Consider the following 18,114-nt stretch of genomic DNA (forward strand, 5'->3'; position numbering starts at 1 on the left):
TCATCAGCCCAAATAACATCTACAAATTCCTTAAACTGTAGGTTTTAAAGACATTGTCCCACTTCTGGTCAAAGGCACGTGATTCATAATAATAGGTAAAAACCTCTGAACATTTGAATTAGTGACCCAGTACATTCATAATTTACTTGTAAGTTTGAAATGCTATTTCCTATCATCAGACAAGAAAACTTCTTGAAATTCCATAAACTGTAGGTTTGAAAAGCATTATCCCACTTCTGGTCAAATGCACGTGATTAATAATAATAGTTAAATATATCTGTAAAATAGAATTAAAGACCCAGTACATTCATAATTTGCTCACTTGTTTGAAATGCTATTTGCTATCATCAGCCCTGATAATATCTTGAAATTCCATAAACTGTAGGTTTTAAAGACATTATCCCACTTCTGGTCAAATGCACGTGATTAATAATAATAGTTAAAAATCTCTGTAAAATGGAATTATAGACTCAGTACCTTCATAATTTGCTCACATGTTTGAAATGCTATTTGCTATCATCAGCCTTGAGCCTTGATAATATCTTGAAATTCCATAAACTGTAGGTTTTAAAGACATTATCCCACTTCTGGTCAAAGGCACGTGATTAATAATAATAGTTAAAAATCTCTGAAAATTTGAATTAGTGACCCAGTACATTCATAATTTGCTTGTAAGTTTGAAATGCTATTTACAATCATCAGCCCAAATAGCATCTACAAATTCCTTAAACTGTAGGTTTTAAAGACATTGTCCCACTTCTGGTCAAAGGCACGTGATTCATAATAATAGGTAAAAACCTCTGAACATTTGAATTAGTGACCCAGTACATTCATAATTTACTTGTAAGTTTGAAATGCTATTTCCTATCATCAGCCAAGAAAACTTCTTGAAATTCCATAAACTGTAGGTTTGAAAAGCATTATCCCACTTCTGGTCAAATGCACGTGATTAATAATAATAGTTAAATATATCTGTAAAATAGAATTAAAGACCCAGTACATTCATAATTTGCTCACATGTTTGAAATGCTATTTACTATCATCAGCCCTGACAACTTCTTGAAATTCCATAAACTGTAGGTTTTAAAGGCATTATCCCACTTCTGGTCAAAGGCACGTGATTAATAACAATAGTTAATAATCTCTGTAAAATAGAATTAAAGGCCCAGTACATTCATAATTTGCTCACATGTTTGAAATGCTATTTACTATCATCAGCCCTGACAGCTTCTTGAAATTCCATAAACTGTAGGTTTTAAAGGCATTATCCCACTTCTGGTCAAAGGCACGTGATTAATAATAATAGTTAATAATCTCTGAAAATTAGAATTATAGAACCAGTACATTCATAATTTACTTGTAAGTTTGAAATGCTATTTCCTATCATCAGCCAAGAAAACTTCTTGAACTTCCATAAACTATAGGTTTGAAAGACATTATCCCACTTCTGGTCAAATGCATGTGATTAATAATAATAGTTAAAAATCTCTGAACATTTGGATTATTGACCCAGTACATTAATAGTTAACTTGCAGCTTGGAAATGCTATTTCCTGTCATCAGCCAAGAAAACTTCTTGAAATTCCTTAAACTGTAGGTTTGAAAGGCATTATCCCACTTCTGGTCAAAGGCATGTGATTAATAATAATAGTTAAAAATCTCTGTAAAATAGAACTATTGACCCAGTACATTCATAATGTACTTGTAGGTTTGAAATGCTATTTACTATCATCAGCCAAGAAAACTTCTTGAAATTCCATAAACTGTAGGTTTGAAAGAGATTATCCCACTTCTGGTCAAATGCATGTGATTAATAATAATAGGTAAAAATCTCTGAAAAATTGAATTATTGACCCAGTACATTCATAATTTACTTGTATGTTTGAAATGCTATTTCCTATCTTCAGCCCTGATAGCATCTTGAAATTCCTATAAACTGTAGGTTTGAAAGGCATTATCCCACTTCTGGTCAAAGGCACGTGATTAATAATAATAGTTAAAACCTCTGAACATATTAATTAGTGACCCAGTATATTCATAATTTACTTGTAAGTTTGAAATACTATTTCCTATCATCAGCCAAGAAAACTTCTTGAAATTCCTTAAACTGTAGGTTTTAAAGGCATTATGCAACTTCTGGTGAAAGGCACGTGATTAAAAATTATAGTTAAAAATCTCTGTAAAATAGAACTATTGACCCAGTACATTCATAATTTTACTTGTAGGTTTGAAATGCTAATCTATATCATCAGCACTGACAGCTTCTTGAAATTCCATAAACTGTAGGTTTTAAAGACATTATCCCACTTCTGGTCAAAGGCACATTGATTCATAATGATAGGTAAAAACCTCTGAAAATTTGAATTAGTGACCCAGTACATTCACAATTTACTTGTAAGTTTGAAATGCTATTTCCTATCATTAGCCAAGAAAATTTCTTGAAATTCCATAAACTGTAGGTTTGAAAGGCATTATCCCACTTCTGGTCAAAGGCACATGATTAATAATAATAGTTAGAAATCTCTGAGAATTTGAATTATTGACCCAGTACATTCATAATTTACTTGTAAGTTTGAAATGCTATTTACTATCATCAGCCAAGAAAACTTCTTTAAATTCCATAAACTGTAGGTTTGAAAGGCATTATCCCACTTCTGGTAAAAAGGCACGTGATTAATAATAATAGTAAAAAATCTCTGAAAATTAGAATTATTGACTCAGTACATTCCTAGGTTTTAAAGGGTGCTTATCTCATTTCTGGTCAATGGCATCTGTCCAATAACAATGCTCTTCCATAATGCAGAAAACAAAACAAAATTGAAGATGAATTTAAAGTAAATTTAATTTTTAAAGTTACAGTAAACTGAGAAAATCGTACTTCAGTAGATTTAAACCATGCTGTACAACACTTTGTAGATACTCTCTCTCTCTGTCTCTCTCTCTTTTTTCTCTCTCTCTCGCTTTCTTTGTCTCTCTCTCTCTCTCTCAGTCTCTCTCTCTCTCACTCTCTCTCTCTCTCTCTAAGACTCCATTTCAGTGCACTCTCTATTGACATCCATGTAGTTGAGTTTTGTGGATTTCTCAGTGAGGTACAAGCACGCCTCTTTCACTGCTACATAAAAAATGTAGTGTGTTGTTGCACTGTAAAAAGAAACAGAAAGACATAATCAACATACCATGTTTGCATTAGGTAGCTACATAAAGAAACATTCAGAAGAAAATGCCCTCTAACCACTGTTTTATAAAATTGACATGAGAGAAACAAATTGTGAATATATATTACCACATGTACTGCAGAGTCAGTTCTTTGAGTTTGTCGTCCACATTGTGCACATCAAGACAGTGGTCATTGAGCTGGTGTAGGGGCAGCTGAAATAAACAGGTTCTTGATAGTAGTAGTGCATGTCTTAAAATTGCATTAATGTCATGTTTAACTTTAATGAATGAATCAGTGAATGAATTAATGAAATATAAATTGATGAAGTTAATATTTTTCATGAAGACAATTCATAACAACAGTAGGATGTGTATTGAAACTCATCTTGGCAAGAACAGGATCAAGCAAAGCACATTCATTATATACTGATTACTGTATGTTGTTGTCACTGGATAATAACTAACCTTTTGTCTTTTGGGATACGACGTGTAAAGTTGGTTTCAAGCCACTTCAGGAGGTGTCCATAGAGCTGCGGATTCAAAATTCAAACATTCTCATGAAACATGTATATGTTCATTTTTGGGTGTGGCTGTGGGTGTGGGGTGGTGTGGGTGTGAAATTGTGGGTGAGGGTGAGCGTATTGGTATGGTTGTGGGTGAGTGTTGGTGTGGGTGTGGGAATGGGTCTGGATGGGTGTGGTTGTGGATGGGTGTTGGTGTGGGCATGGGTCTGGATGGGTGTGGGCATGGCTCTGGATGGGTGTGGTTGTGGATGTGGATGGGTGTTGGTGTGGGCATGGATGTGGGTGTGGTTGTGGATGGGTGTGGGCATGGCTCTGGAGTGGTGTGGATATGGGTGTGGTTGTGGATAGGTGTGGGTGTGGGTCTGGATGGTTGTGGATGTGGATGGGTGTTGGTGTGGGCATGGATGTGGGTGTGGTTGTGGATGGGTATGGGCATGGCTCTGGAGTGGTGTGGATATGGGTGTGGTTGTGGATAGGTGTGGGTGTGGGTCTGGATGGGTGTGGATGTGGGCATGGGTGTGGATGGGGTTGGAGTGTGGGCATGGGTCTGGATGGGTGTGGATGTGGTTTGTGGATGGGGTGTGGGTGTCAGCATGGGTCTGGATTGGTGTGGATATGGATGGGTAGGTGTGTGGGCATGGGTCTGGATTGGTGTGGATGTGGTTGGTGTATGGGGTGTGGGCATGGGTCTGGATAGGTGTGGTTGTGGATGGGTGTAGGTGTGGGCATGGGTCTGGATGGGTGTGGTTGTGGATGGTGTAGAGTGTGGGCATGGAGTCTGGATAGGGTTAGGTGTGGGCATGGGTCTGGATGGGTGTGGTTGTGGATTGTGTAGGTTTGGGCATGGGTCTGGATTGGTGTGGATGTGGTTGTGGATGGGTGTGGGTGTCAGCATGGGTCTGGATTGGTGTGGATGTGGATGGTGTAGGTGTGGGCATGGGTCTGGATGGGTGTGGTTGTGGATGGTGTAGGTGTGGGAATGGGTCTGGATTGGTGTGGATGTGGTTGTGGATGGGTGTGGGTGTGGTGTGGGTGTGGTGTGGTTGTGGATGGGTGTGGGTGTGGGTCTGGATGGGTGAGGGTGTGGAAGTGGACCGGGGTGTTGGCATGGGTCTGGATGTTTTGATTGTGGATGGGTGTGGGTGTGGGCATGGGTGTGGATATGGGTGTGGTGCGGTTGTGGATGGGTGAGGGTGTGGAAGTGGATGTGTGTGGGCATGGGTCTGGATGGGTATGGATGTGGATGGGTGGTGGGGGTGTGGGCATGGGGTCTGGATGGGTGAGGAGTTGTGGAAGTGGATGGGTGTGGATGTGGGCATGGGTCTAGATGGGTGTGGATGTGGATGGGGTGTGGGCATGGGTCTGGATGGGTGTGGGTGTGGTTGTAGATGGGCATAGGAGTGTGGTTGTGGATGGGTGTAGGTGTGGGCATGGGTCTGGACAGGTGTGGTTGTGGTTGTGGCTGGGGTGTGGATGTGGGTGTGGTTGTGAATAGGTGTGTAGGCATGGTGTGTGGATGGATGTGGGTGTGGGCATGGGTGTGGATGGGTGTTCATGTGGTTATCGATGTGGATGGGTGTGGGCATGGGTCTGGATGGGTGTGGTTGTGGGCATGGGTCTGGATGGGAATGGGTGTGGTTGTGGATGGGTGTGAGCATGGGTCTGGATGGGTGTGATTGTGGGTGAGGGTGTGGTCATGGGTGTGGTTGTGGATGGAGGTGGGTGTGGGCATTTGAGTGGATGGGTGTGGTTGTGGGTGAGGGTGTGGGTGTGGTTGTTAATGGGTGGAGGTGAGTGTTGGTATTGGTGGGTGTGTGTCTGTTTGGGTCTTTTCATTATTACAATATCATCAAATACATTACCAAATTGGTATGAAGGAGGCTCTCAAGTGTAACATTAAACTAAACATCATCATTTAAGCACTGTATCATTTACTACTTTAGTTACCTCTACTGGTATGTAACTTGCTGCAAAGCCTGCCTTCATGTCCTGATACGGATATCTTTGCAGAAACATTGTGTGCCTCTCTCCTCGCCCATCTCTGTCGCCACTGTAAGGAGAGTACATTGAATGTTTGTTTGTTGTTTAATGCTGCACTCAGCAATATTCTAGCCATATGTTGGTGGTCTGTAAATATTCAAGTCTGGACCAGACAATTCAGTGATCATCAACATGAGTGTCGATCTGCCCAACCAGGATACAATGACATATGTCTATTTACCAAGCCATCGAGCCTGACCACCCGATGCCGTCAGTAAGCTTCTTATGACAAGAATGGGTAAAGGTATACCGGGTATTCAATAACACTACTATTTTTTCTATACATATTTCAACACTGGAGTTATTATTCATGCAATATCACCATGGACATACATTGTTGATAATGTTTTCTTTGAAGAAACATGGACCAGAAGTTATTTTGTGGGGCTTATATATAGGAATGGCAATTGCATTTACAGTAGTTATTTTGACTTCATCAATAATAAAGGTTATTTTTTTCTAACACCCATTTAACATTCATGCTGTTGAGAACTTTCTTAGGTTTAGTTTAGTTAGTAAAAATCACATGGAACAAGGATATAGGAACAAGGATCTAGACACATTACATTACATTTTCTTACCTGAAGTTTCCCTGAATCAGATTCATGAATCACATTGGCAAGATTGTCCTCCTAGAGAAATAATAATGAACTCTCTGTATAAATGCATCATCTAAACTGTGGACAATGTGAGACTCACTTACTGTCAGTTTCTTTCATATGCTAAAATATTATAAAATAAATGTAATATAAATATATATTCTAATTTAACACTACCTCTTTCTCAAAGAATGCCTTTGAAACTTGCATAGTTTCTGGTAGATGAATATTGCTACTTTCTGGAACTGAATCAAAATATATTGTAAAGTTGATGAAATTTAACTCCATACATAGAATATCTTACATATTAGGCAGAAGAAATTTAGTCAGTGCACAGTTCAGAGCATAAAGCTTGTTAATGTTGTGATAGAAATTGATTCATTATTTTCTGACACCCTGTCCCTGTAGGTAACTCAGGAATGTTATTAAGCATCATAATCATTGGTGTCTGCTTTATGGTCAATCAGTCTTTTCCTATTTCATCTCTAACTTTATCCTCAGCAATAATGAATGTGTTTGATCTAAGGTATCCTCACCTGTGTCCTCTTCACTACCATAACCAGGTGTGGATGATCTTGTGTCATCTTGCTGGGTGAATGGAAGTAAAGATGACATAGTATGTTAACAGTTGCAGGGAAGATAAATACTGGTACATTCATAATAATGTTTCATAACCTACATTTTACAGCAAAAGAATAAAAAAGAAAAACAAATAATATGAATGAACCAACTGCCATGGTTACAATGAATTTACTTTATGCATGACGATGATTGTAGAAGAAATGCATGCTTATAACAATAATGGTGCTAATATAGTAGATGCTAATATGTGTACTGACAGGGAAAGTCTTTGTGACAGTCTGTGTTCAGTGATTTAACACATTATACCACATACAGGTATCTCTATGTACTGTCACTACAACAGTTCTCTTGCACTGTAAGGGGTTGAAGAGGGACATTAATACAAAGTACCATTAATAGAGTCTCACCATTAATGTTGTCCACGCATTGGCACACCGACAACTCCAAGTGACAATCCCTGCAAAACTGTCCTGAGAAAATGAAGATATTTGAGCAAATCAAGGCCGATATTAAGACTAATTAACTAAATATTAATTCCTAATTAATATTCCAAAGTATTTATGATATTCCAAACCATAGACACTTGCACATTTAATGATATCTTATGCAATATAAGTAATCAATTACACATACAGAGTAACAGGTACATGAACTGGCCGCCATTGTACTTGTCAAAAACATGAATTTACATTGAATCGTTTGCCTAACTATGGTGAATAAAAGAAGTCCTCAGTAATTCATGATCTGATGGTATTTGTACATTATTGATCATAGCTGTCAACCACTTGTTTACTCATCTGCTGGTGTAATTCATATCATTTGAAAATAATTGTTTATGGTGTGGTTAATCTATTAATTTGTACTTACCTAGTTCATTCAGGCTCACATAATGGAACTCAGAGATATGTCCCAGGAATAGCTTCTTGGTTTTATCTTGTCTGTTCACTGCCTTGATCGTGACGGGTGTGTTTCCGATGCTGTTGTGATTACCTCAATGTCAGCTTGGAGAACTCTGCAGCACCCAGGAGAACTAGGTGATCACCCCAGGTGCCAGGGGCCTCCATGGTTGAAAGGTAATCTTCCCATGACTGCTGTGTGCAGACAAACTGATACAGTGGTGTTCCATCGATCTGCATGTACAAAATGTATCATTAATTATTATTATTTAAAAGACTCACAAGTTGGTTTAATACTATAGTGTGATTGGGCAGCATAGTGTTTTAAAGCATTCATATCTACAAGCCTCAAATCTAGATTCTGTTATTATCATTGGTAAATGGGTGAAGCCCATGTCTAGTGTCCCCAGGTCATATGTCATGATGTTAAACCAGACTTACTCTCTCAAGGCAAGATAACATGTCATACAAAACCACTGTGTATATAATTATTAAGTAATAGTCTTATTTGTTTTCTACAAAACAAGTTTCAATGCTGGCTTACTGTATTTGGGTGTGTCCTCAGATGCTCCACAATGTTGTCCCTAACCTCCAGAGCATTCATTTTCCAAGTTAAGTTTTCTACATGATAAATCTGGTCACTCAGGGACAGAAACATGCAGTTTCCTCCACCTGAGTTGTGTTTCACTACATGCGTTTCCTCCCCTTTCCCCCTTGCCAAGTCTTCTAATTTCTGGAGAAGATGGTCATAAGATAGTGCTGTTGGGGTGCGTCATTTTGTTTTGTAGTGCCCTGACATTCATGTAGATATCTGAAAATATATGTCAAATTTCAGAACTGGTAATTAGACAGAAGCACATGGGCAAACAAATTCTTCAGATTTTCTTTCCTTTCTTGCTTGCAACTTATAGTGGTAAATGTTGGATTTGCTTCCTTTACCTGCGTTCAGACACGCATCAAATAAGTTCCTTAAATTTGTAACTCACACATATGTATTTATGTAAGTGATAACATACATGTGGAAACTCAAACAAAAGGATTGTAGTACCTGCATGCTTCAATTAACATAACAGATTATCCTATATAGTCAAAAGCATATTTGGTCAGCATGACTGAGCATCTATGTACATATTAAAGTAAACAAAACGTTTGTGAAATGCTGAAATGTTAGCAAAATTAATCTCTTGAGCATTAAGGTTATTTTAAAGTGAGCAACCTATTGTATTTATGTGCTAACTACTTAATAACATAATGTTTTGTGAAAGTTTAAAGCATATGGTGATCAATTATACTAGCAGTCTTTGAACATATGACCATAACAGACTGCACCTGCATGTCTACTTTGCCTTCTCTTTTTCTCCTTCCTTTTGCCTTGTTAATGCTGTAATCTGGCAAACAGATCGCCATGAAACTTTTTTTTTCCAATCCGCACCTTGTATTTGTGGAGCTTGTTGTCTACTTGCAAAATCTCACCCTCAACAGCTTTTGGAGGTGATCTTCTGCCCACCCTGAAGTTTACTCCTTTGTCCTTGCCTAGATGACGAACAAAGGACAATCTCCCCACTTCATACTGAGAAGGGGGATTGGTCTTCAAATGTTTATCCACCATTTTCGATGAAGATTTGTCTGATTTTATCAGGACTTCTCTCCTGATATCTTGCAGTTCTTTCAATCTGTTTAGGGTCCCTTCACTAACCTAATAAAATAATAAAATTATAAGACCATACATGCATCCATACCATACCATACCAGATAACATATACCATATCATACCATATCATATGCCAAACCATACCATACCATCTACCATACCATATCACACATGTCCATACCTTACCATACCATTTGCAATACCATATCATAGAATATTGTGCCATACCATATCCAGATGCCATAGCATACCATGCCATATACCATACCATATGCCATGCCATATACCATATCATATGCCATAACCATATCATATCATATGCCGTACCATAACCTCCATATGCAATGTCATGCCCTGCCATACCATACCATATACCATACCATGTACCATATATCATATACCATACCATACACCATGTCATAAACCATACCATTATGCCATACCATATGGTATACCATATACCATACCATATAGTGTACCATACCATATAGTATACCATATACCATACCATATACAATACCATATACCATACCATATAGTATAGTATACCATATAGTGAGTGAGTGAGTGGTGAGTTTAGTTTTACGCCGCGCTCAGCAATATTCCAGCTATATGGCGGCGGTCAAAATAAATAGTCTAGTGTGGACCAGACAATCCAGTGATCAACAGCATGAGCTGTCGATCTGCGCCAATTGGGAACCGATGTAGGCGCCGTGTCAACCAAGTCAGCGAGCCTGACCACCCGATCGGTATACCATATGGTATACCATATACCATACCATATGATATGTCATACCATGCCATAACATACCATATATTATACCACACCATATCATCAGCCATGCATTATATCATATGTCCTACCATACCATACCAAATGCCATACCTTATCATATACCATACCATATGCTATGCCATATCATATGCCATACCATATCATATCATATGCCATATCATATCATATGTCATGCCATACCATACCATACCTCATACATATGCCCATACTATACCATATGCCATAGCATACCATATGCCATACCATATCATATTGCCCTGCATACCATACCATATGCCATGCCTTCATATGCCATACCATACCATATGTAATGCCATACCATATCATATCATACCATGGGTTATAAAATATAGCCGTGCACCATACCAGATAGGGCTTATGCCATTTCAACCATATCAGATCATATCATGGCCATATGTGCAATGCCATACCATATTATACCGTTTCTCTTATCATTATGCCATATCATACCATTATGCACTCTATACCATACCATATGCTATATGTCATACCATACCATATCATATACCATATCATATGTCATACCATACCATACCTCCTACAATGCCCTACTATACCATACCATAGCATACCATATACCATGCCATGCCATACCATATCATATGTCATGCCATATCATATGCCATAGCCTATCATATGCCATACCATACCATACAAAATGCAATGCCTAGCATACCATACCATATGCCATGCACCATACCATACCATATGCCATACCATATCATATGCCATACCATACCATATGATATGCCATACCATACCATATGTAATGCCATACCATACCATATGTAATGCCATACCATATCATAGCATAGCATATCGTACCATACCATATCATATACCATACCATATCATATACCATACCATATGCAATACAATTCCAGTCACCTGAGAATGTTCTTCAACAGTTTCATATTCTGCATTGTCTTCACATGTGTATCCATCCATACTTTTCCCTCCTGCTTTCAACAGCCTGGTGATATGGTGTGGATGGAATCCAAACATGGCTCTGTAAGGACTGCAACCTACAATATATAATGCACAGTATCCCAGAAAACACTTAGAACAAACCACAGACAAAAACAGCTTGTATCAGCATGGACTTGTTACAAAATGTTACAGGTAGACCAGTAGTGGGACTGTGCAATGCAACAGTCATCAGGACTTATTTTCAGAGTATTTTTGTGGGATGAGATAATGCCATGATCAGAGCCATTTTCTTAAGCTCTTAAATATCTTACCAATTGCTGAGTTGACCGATTCATTGTGAATGCGGCAATAGTCAGGAAGACTGTCTACCCAGGAGATATCATCCAGGTGCTGAAGGTCATACCGCAAACAGTCCTTCCACACTCTATGTGAACGCTCGTCCTGAAATTATGAAAATTACGTTTATGTTTGAAAATATCCTCTTCATTAAAGGATTCCTTTAATATGCTAGCAGTGAAAATATTGTGTCAAATGCAAATACCTATTTTGACTTTTGTCATATGTTCCCATGTTGTAACAGGTGAGACTTGCCTTCACAAGTATTTTTGAAGGGTGCCACTGCTCACCTTTTCACCTCTGGTATCATCACTATTTGATGATGATTCATGAACACATACAAATCACATGCTGATGATATAGTAGGAAGCATACATTCGACTCATCATACATCCGATTTCTTATTGATGTGGAAAGGTTTTTGTTGCTTTTATCTTGGGAAACATATGTGCAGGGGTGGTGAGGTAGCTTTTGACAGTTTTCTTATGAATATCAAAGGGGTTTAGTTCCATTATTTGTTTTCATCTGTATTTACAGATATATCACGACTGTCCTCCGTGGCAATCATTTTTATCCATTACACACACCCACCCACCCCAGCCATAAGTTATGAACGGTCCCTTACTACAAATATAAGGACCTACATGCAACATGCAGCTTGGCTGGAAACAGGCTCTACCTGTTATTATTGAAGACAATTTCTTACCTTTCCTTGAGACTGTGGGTGGTAGGCTTGAGAATGGATGAGCCTGACTCCAAGTTTTTCACAGAGTGAATTCATCATGCCCTTAAACTCGCCACCCTGATCTGTTTGGATAATTTTGGGAGCACCCCATTGCTGATCTAAGTACATCTGCACTAAACTTTTAACAACACTCTGTGATGTTTTGTCACATAGTGGCCTAAGCCATAAAAACCTAGAAAAAACGTCCAGTATAGACAACACAAAGCGATAGGTGATCCCATCTTTGGTTTCTAATTTGCTGCTGAAATCTACTAAGTCAATTTGGTGTCTTTCAAAAGGTACACATGCTCTCACAGGTTTTAAGGGTGCCTTATTTTGGAAGGTTGGATGCAACTTTGTCAAACTGCTGCTGCTCTGGACGTAACGTTCTATTTGGGGCCTGCTTATTCCATGGAAATGCTGAGATATTGTGGAATATAGACGTCGTGCTCCCGCCCCTTTTGTCATTTGACAAAATGCTTCTACAATATTCTCTATTTCATCAGTTTGGGGACAATTTTACCCAGTGAAAGGATTCTCTTTTCTTTTCACCAGAAACTGGGTTGTGAATATCTTTGAGACAAAGTTTATATTTGCTAATTTTCTTATATGCTAATTTTTGAATTAAAGATCTCTCTTTCACTGGAACATTGATGCTTGCAGAAAGTATGGCTTCCACTGAATTGTAGAGCTCTGGTGACAAGCATGGAGGAGGCATTGTGTCCTGAAGGAAGGAAAAGAATATTTAACTATTGTTATATTTGGGATTACACTTTCTTTGTAAAAGAATATTGATCTTGTGACATATTTTTCAATTAACTGTATCAGATATGTTATTGATCATACTTTTATGATAGAGCTCAATAAATTTTAAACATTCAGTATTTATTGTTAAGTTGATTATAATTATACTCTTAGTAAACATAATTTATTCATCTAGATGTGCAGCTTTTTTATAACATTTGTGAAAAGTTACTGCCTGAGAAAGGTAAAATACTGATATGAGCAAATGCTATAGAAAATATATAATATATTATCCCATCGATGACATTATGTACTTGGAGGTTTGGTACAGAGTAAGAATACATGAATTGCATCTCTTTCTCCACTTTCTGATGTCTTATTAGTATTTATTAGTATTTTCCTGGTATTTAGTAGTGATATGTACTGTAATTTTATGTCAAACATAATTCCTAGCACTTACCTTACCAGTCAAGGGAAAGCACGAACAGATTTTAATAGAACTACCCACTGATACAATACAGATAATACAAGTCTAGTCAATGTTAACTTATTAATCTTGACATGTTATGAAATAAGTAATAGTTGCAAAGTTGATTTTAAACTTTCTTCTGAGTTATACAGAATTTTGTATATGCCTTCAATAAATTGACCTAATACAAAAGGATATTTATGAAATAATGGTATTATAATTTCCCTTAGACTTGAATTTGGAATACATGTAATGACATTTCAGTCATTTGGTTGTTATTGTTTATATCCTTGATGTACCTGTAAATCCATATTTCTATGTATCTTTAATATGTTAAACATTTCTCTTCAGTGAAAATCAAGACTCAATCTGTTAATATTATTATATTCATTCTGCCATATCAATGGCTAGATTGTAATTTCAGTTGTGTAAGCTATTCTTCATTTTTATATTATCTTCAGTATTTAAAATAACAGTTAAAAATAATATTTCTTAGACATTTGATATCAGTTTACCATCACATTTTCCCCCTTTCTGTGTTGCTGATTTTGTGGTGATGTCACACATTACTTCATGTTTGTTTCTCATTCTACAATTGAATTCCATGTGATATCTGTTTTCCATGTTATTTTCTGTTGATATTTTAAAGCCTTGATGACATACCTTCACTTATACTAAGGAAGTTTTCTCTTATACTTTCTGTATTTATTATTTCTAGCTCACCAAATGTTTCCTTTAAATGGCTCAATAAATCATCAATTTTTCACATTATATTTGAAAAGTCATTTTCCATCTTACTCACATCAGGATCAGTAACATATAATTCCTTGTTCAACTTATATATGTTTTACTCTACTGTTTTGTTTAAGTTCTCTTTTCAATTCTCTTCAAGGTTGGGCGAGGTTATAAATATCTACTTCATTTCTAGGTTCTGGATTGTTTATGCAATAATGTAATTGCCTAAATCAGTTGTGGGGTCACAAACTAAAGTTCAATCATTATGCTACTATACTGACTCATTCTCAGATTCTTGAAAACAAATAGGGTCACCATTTGTAAGAGTTAATCTAAAAAATACAAAACCTTCCTCATATGTGCTTTTTAATTGTGTTCAAAGCAGTTATTCTTGAATGGCCTCATCAAGATAAACACAAGGGTAAATAAATTTCATTGTCATTTAAAACTCTCATATAATTAATTAAGAATGATGACAATAATAATATATAGAATTACAATAATAAGTATACCAATAACATTCCTTCTCAAGAATGTATGACAGTGTAGAACAATCTAACCAAAGCACTAACTGAAAGTTAACTTTGTAAGTTGATATTACAGCACAGTGCAGTCAGTGGCAGATTAACTTACCTGTTTGTGTGAGCATTCAGGTGATGTTGACCATTCTTCTTCTTCTACTTTGAAGTTTTTCAGAGACTTGTTTCTGTATCAGTGCCTGTACTATAACAACTGTTCTTGAAAGAAAACTTTTGTACTGTCTGATAAAGGTATTGAATAGTCTTTGGTTTTATACCCAGAGGTCAAATTTCTTTACACTGTTAATTAATTTCAACAACCTCCAACTAGTTACCAGTTAGACACTGACACTGACACTGGGATGGGTAGAGAAGGGAGGGGTGTCTTGGCATGTGAGGGAGGAAGGGGTGCAAGCAGTTCACAGCATAACTTGGTGGCATTTTAGGCAGCTGTGATTCAGTGATTGAGAAGGCACATTCATTTGTGACATGACAGTATCTGTGCAAGTATTTACAGCAAACACAAGTGTAGTTCCCATAGGTCATCAGTTTGGTTTAGATGTGTCATGTGTATGCAGGAGTTAACTTTGCTACTAAAGTTGTTTGCATACATTTAATTTAGTTAACCACAAGTTTAATACTTTGTAAATATATTCTGGACATAGAAAAGTATTTTATGAATAACATCAGGTTTGCTACATTTGAAATGTACACCATAATAGGCTTGAGCTTTTGGTGAAGAGCAAGGTGTGAGATGAATATGTTACCTATTACCTATTGGTATAACCTTGCACAGTGCATGATGGTGTATAACAAAGAATCATACCCCACCAAAGAAAATGCTTTCCTTAAACATGAATGCTGTAAGTGACATTTCATTATTATCAACAAGTATCATTACATATCTAGGATGCATTTCTCACATTTACTGCAAACATCAAGTTGTATATAATATGTATTGGAGAAAGAAAATTCCTCTATTTAATAATCCAATGATTATATGTAACATGAACATTTCACTTAATTCATACATGTATATAACTCTAACAGTTGATTTTAAGAAAATATCAAGTATGTCAATCTGATGACATTATGCAAAGGATGATTATGACCTATATGATCACCGTATAGACAAATCGCCATTATCTTTGGATGTGAGTGTTTGTCTCTTCTAGACTTGCTTGAGCTAAATTGTTAAAAGTGGAAATTCCTAGTTAAAACAGAAAGGTTCATTGGTCTGTTAATGGCTGAAGCAACTGAATACAGGCTAGCTAGTGCAGCACTGACAGTGCAGACTTCCCATAAACATATCAACTGATACTTCCCTAATTGCTACTGAGTAGCTGTCTGTTCAGATCTGCTGCTGCTCACTGGATTGTTGATATATGAATTCCAAGGAGAAACTGACTCCTGGAAGCTGTGAGAACCTCTGTTAATTTGAGCAAGGTGATTAGCTCATGTAGGGAATTTTGTGGGAGAAATAATAATACTTTGTGAAAAGATTTGTAAATCTGTGAATCAATTTGAATGGAATGTATATGCCTAAGTCATTTCGTAACTTTAGCAGTGAATGTAAATAGATAGTGTGTCTAAGTTTTGACCCTTGTACAACATATATTTTAATGTTAAAGTTGGACCCATTAAAGCATTAGGTGTGAGGTTTAATGAATGTGTCTACTGTTGGACAAGTGATCTGCTTGATTGCCATTTTAGAAGTTAATAATAAGAAAGGTATGATAGTCTATGGATAACAACTTCTTTATTATATCATATTCTTATTTGACAAGTAATTTAGGAATGACTTTTGAGTAAGCTCTTACCTTTAAAAGTTTGGGTGATAGACTAGCATGTTCAGCAATCCAGTGATTTTAGTTTGTAAATTTGATAAAAGGAACTGGAATATATGTTAGGTGTGGGTTATTTTATGATTTTGTGTCAAGAACAGATTTTGAGTCATGAATAATATACATGTAGTTACAGGTATGCAGTAGTAACTGAAGATGGGAAAGCTCATTATGATCAGTAATGTTTGCCAGTTCCTAACCTACCATACAAATGAGGATGCCAAAAAAATCTTAATAGGTTCTAGGAATAGGTTTCAAGTACTGAGCTCTCTTATTTACCTCCTCAGTCCAAAGTCACATATATGGCATGACTATCATGGCCTTTACTTTTCATTGATATTGGTATAGCATACTTATGATGCAGATTCCTAAACAAACACCTTTGACTTGTTGCAAGTAGCAGTATTTAACGAATTGTCATAATGAACAACAATGTTATGTGCTGTGTGTTCAATCACAACAATTACGCAAAATTCTGTTTGTTTTCTGCCTGTGGAAAGAACCTGCATATCATTATATACATGATGTTATATGCATACAGATGCATACCTGCTTTCTTCGAAACATCTGTGTTAAGGCAAAATGAAAATAGAACAAGAACAAGATGTTTATTCAGCATCATAGGCCACATGGCAAAGAGTACAAATCATCCTTTGTGCACAAGGGTAGGTGTTATCTTAATGCAATGAAAATATAGAGCATTTAAAATAAGGCATTTTATCATCTTCATTCACATTTTGTTTTACAATTTACCAATGTGCAGGATTTAAATTATGGAAGAAGGATCGGTTTCAGTTAAATTCATATTACTGCAATATAGTCATAATTACTTGCAGACAGTACTATATCACAATGAATAATAAAATATTTACTAATCAGACACAGAAACAATAAATCAACACAGGTTTCCATTCAATAAAGAATGTAGAATGTGTAACTTGTTAGTGGCTCAGCTTTACAATCTCTTGAGAGGTACACATGGCCCTGTCATCCAAGTCATGCAATTAACTCTGCATTGTTATGTGACTGAGGCATGTCAGGCATAAAGAAGAAAAACAAAAACACATGCATGCACGCACGCACGCATGTACGTTACCTGTGAAGGTCCGGGTTAGATTTGGCTTTCAGTAACCCATGCTTGACATAAGAGGCGACTTACGCCTGGTCAGGCTTGCTGACTTGGTTGACACATGTCATTGGTTCCCAATTGCGCAGATTGATGCTCATGCTGTTGACCACTGGATTGTCTGATCCAGACATATAGCTTATTGCTGAGTGTGGCGTAAAACTAAACTTACTCACTCCCATGTATATCTGGAAATATATAGGATATCAAACTGGGAGCCAGAGCAAATCATCAACCATTGGATTGTTCAATAATAGACTGTAGAATATACCTAAAATTGGTTCATTATTAAACACATTCATAACAATGGATGCAAATGTGGCCCAGCATGTTGTAGACCATTTGCTAGTGTAAGCTATTTCTGCAGTTGTTTATTGGTGGCATAGAATTATGAAATCAACAGTACACATTTTAAGAGATTGGA

General features: G+C 36.9%; 1 protein-coding gene and 2 long non-coding RNA genes across 3 annotated transcripts; all 3 read right to left on the minus strand.

The window, feature by feature from the left end:
* Window positions 1-2,823: 2,823 nt before the first annotated feature.
* LOC124274163 lies at window positions 2,824-3,335 on the minus strand. The gene is made up of 2 exons (XR_006897878.1): window positions 3,283-3,335; window positions 2,824-3,140 (listed from the first exon to the last, which is right to left on the minus strand). It is a non-coding gene; the product is annotated as an uncharacterized LOC124274163 (long non-coding RNA).
* Window positions 3,335-7,855, minus strand: LOC124274162. Its single transcript, XR_006897877.1, has 6 exons — window positions 7,768-7,855; window positions 7,308-7,370; window positions 6,855-6,906; window positions 5,627-5,729; window positions 3,621-3,685; window positions 3,335-3,368 (listed from the first exon to the last, which is right to left on the minus strand). It is a non-coding gene; the product is annotated as an uncharacterized LOC124274162 (long non-coding RNA).
* Window positions 7,856-9,171: 1,316 nt separating this feature from the next.
* LOC124274166 lies at window positions 9,172-12,752 on the minus strand. Its single transcript, XM_046709480.1, has 4 exons — window positions 12,237-12,752; window positions 11,506-11,635; window positions 11,153-11,289; window positions 9,172-9,492 (listed from the first exon to the last, which is right to left on the minus strand). The coding sequence occupies exons 1-4, from the start codon at window positions 12,720-12,722 to the stop codon at window positions 9,172-9,174; spliced, it is 1,074 nt and encodes a 357-aa protein (XP_046565436.1). The 5' UTR covers window positions 12,723-12,752.
* Window positions 12,753-18,114: the final 5,362 nt, after the last annotated feature.

The sequence above is a fragment of the Haliotis rubra genome, unplaced genomic scaffold, assembly GCF_003918875.1.
Source record: "Haliotis rubra isolate DU_JTF1 unplaced genomic scaffold, ASM391887v1 Scf1884, whole genome shotgun sequence".
NCBI lineage: Eukaryota > Metazoa > Mollusca > Gastropoda > Lepetellida > Haliotidae > Haliotis > Haliotis rubra.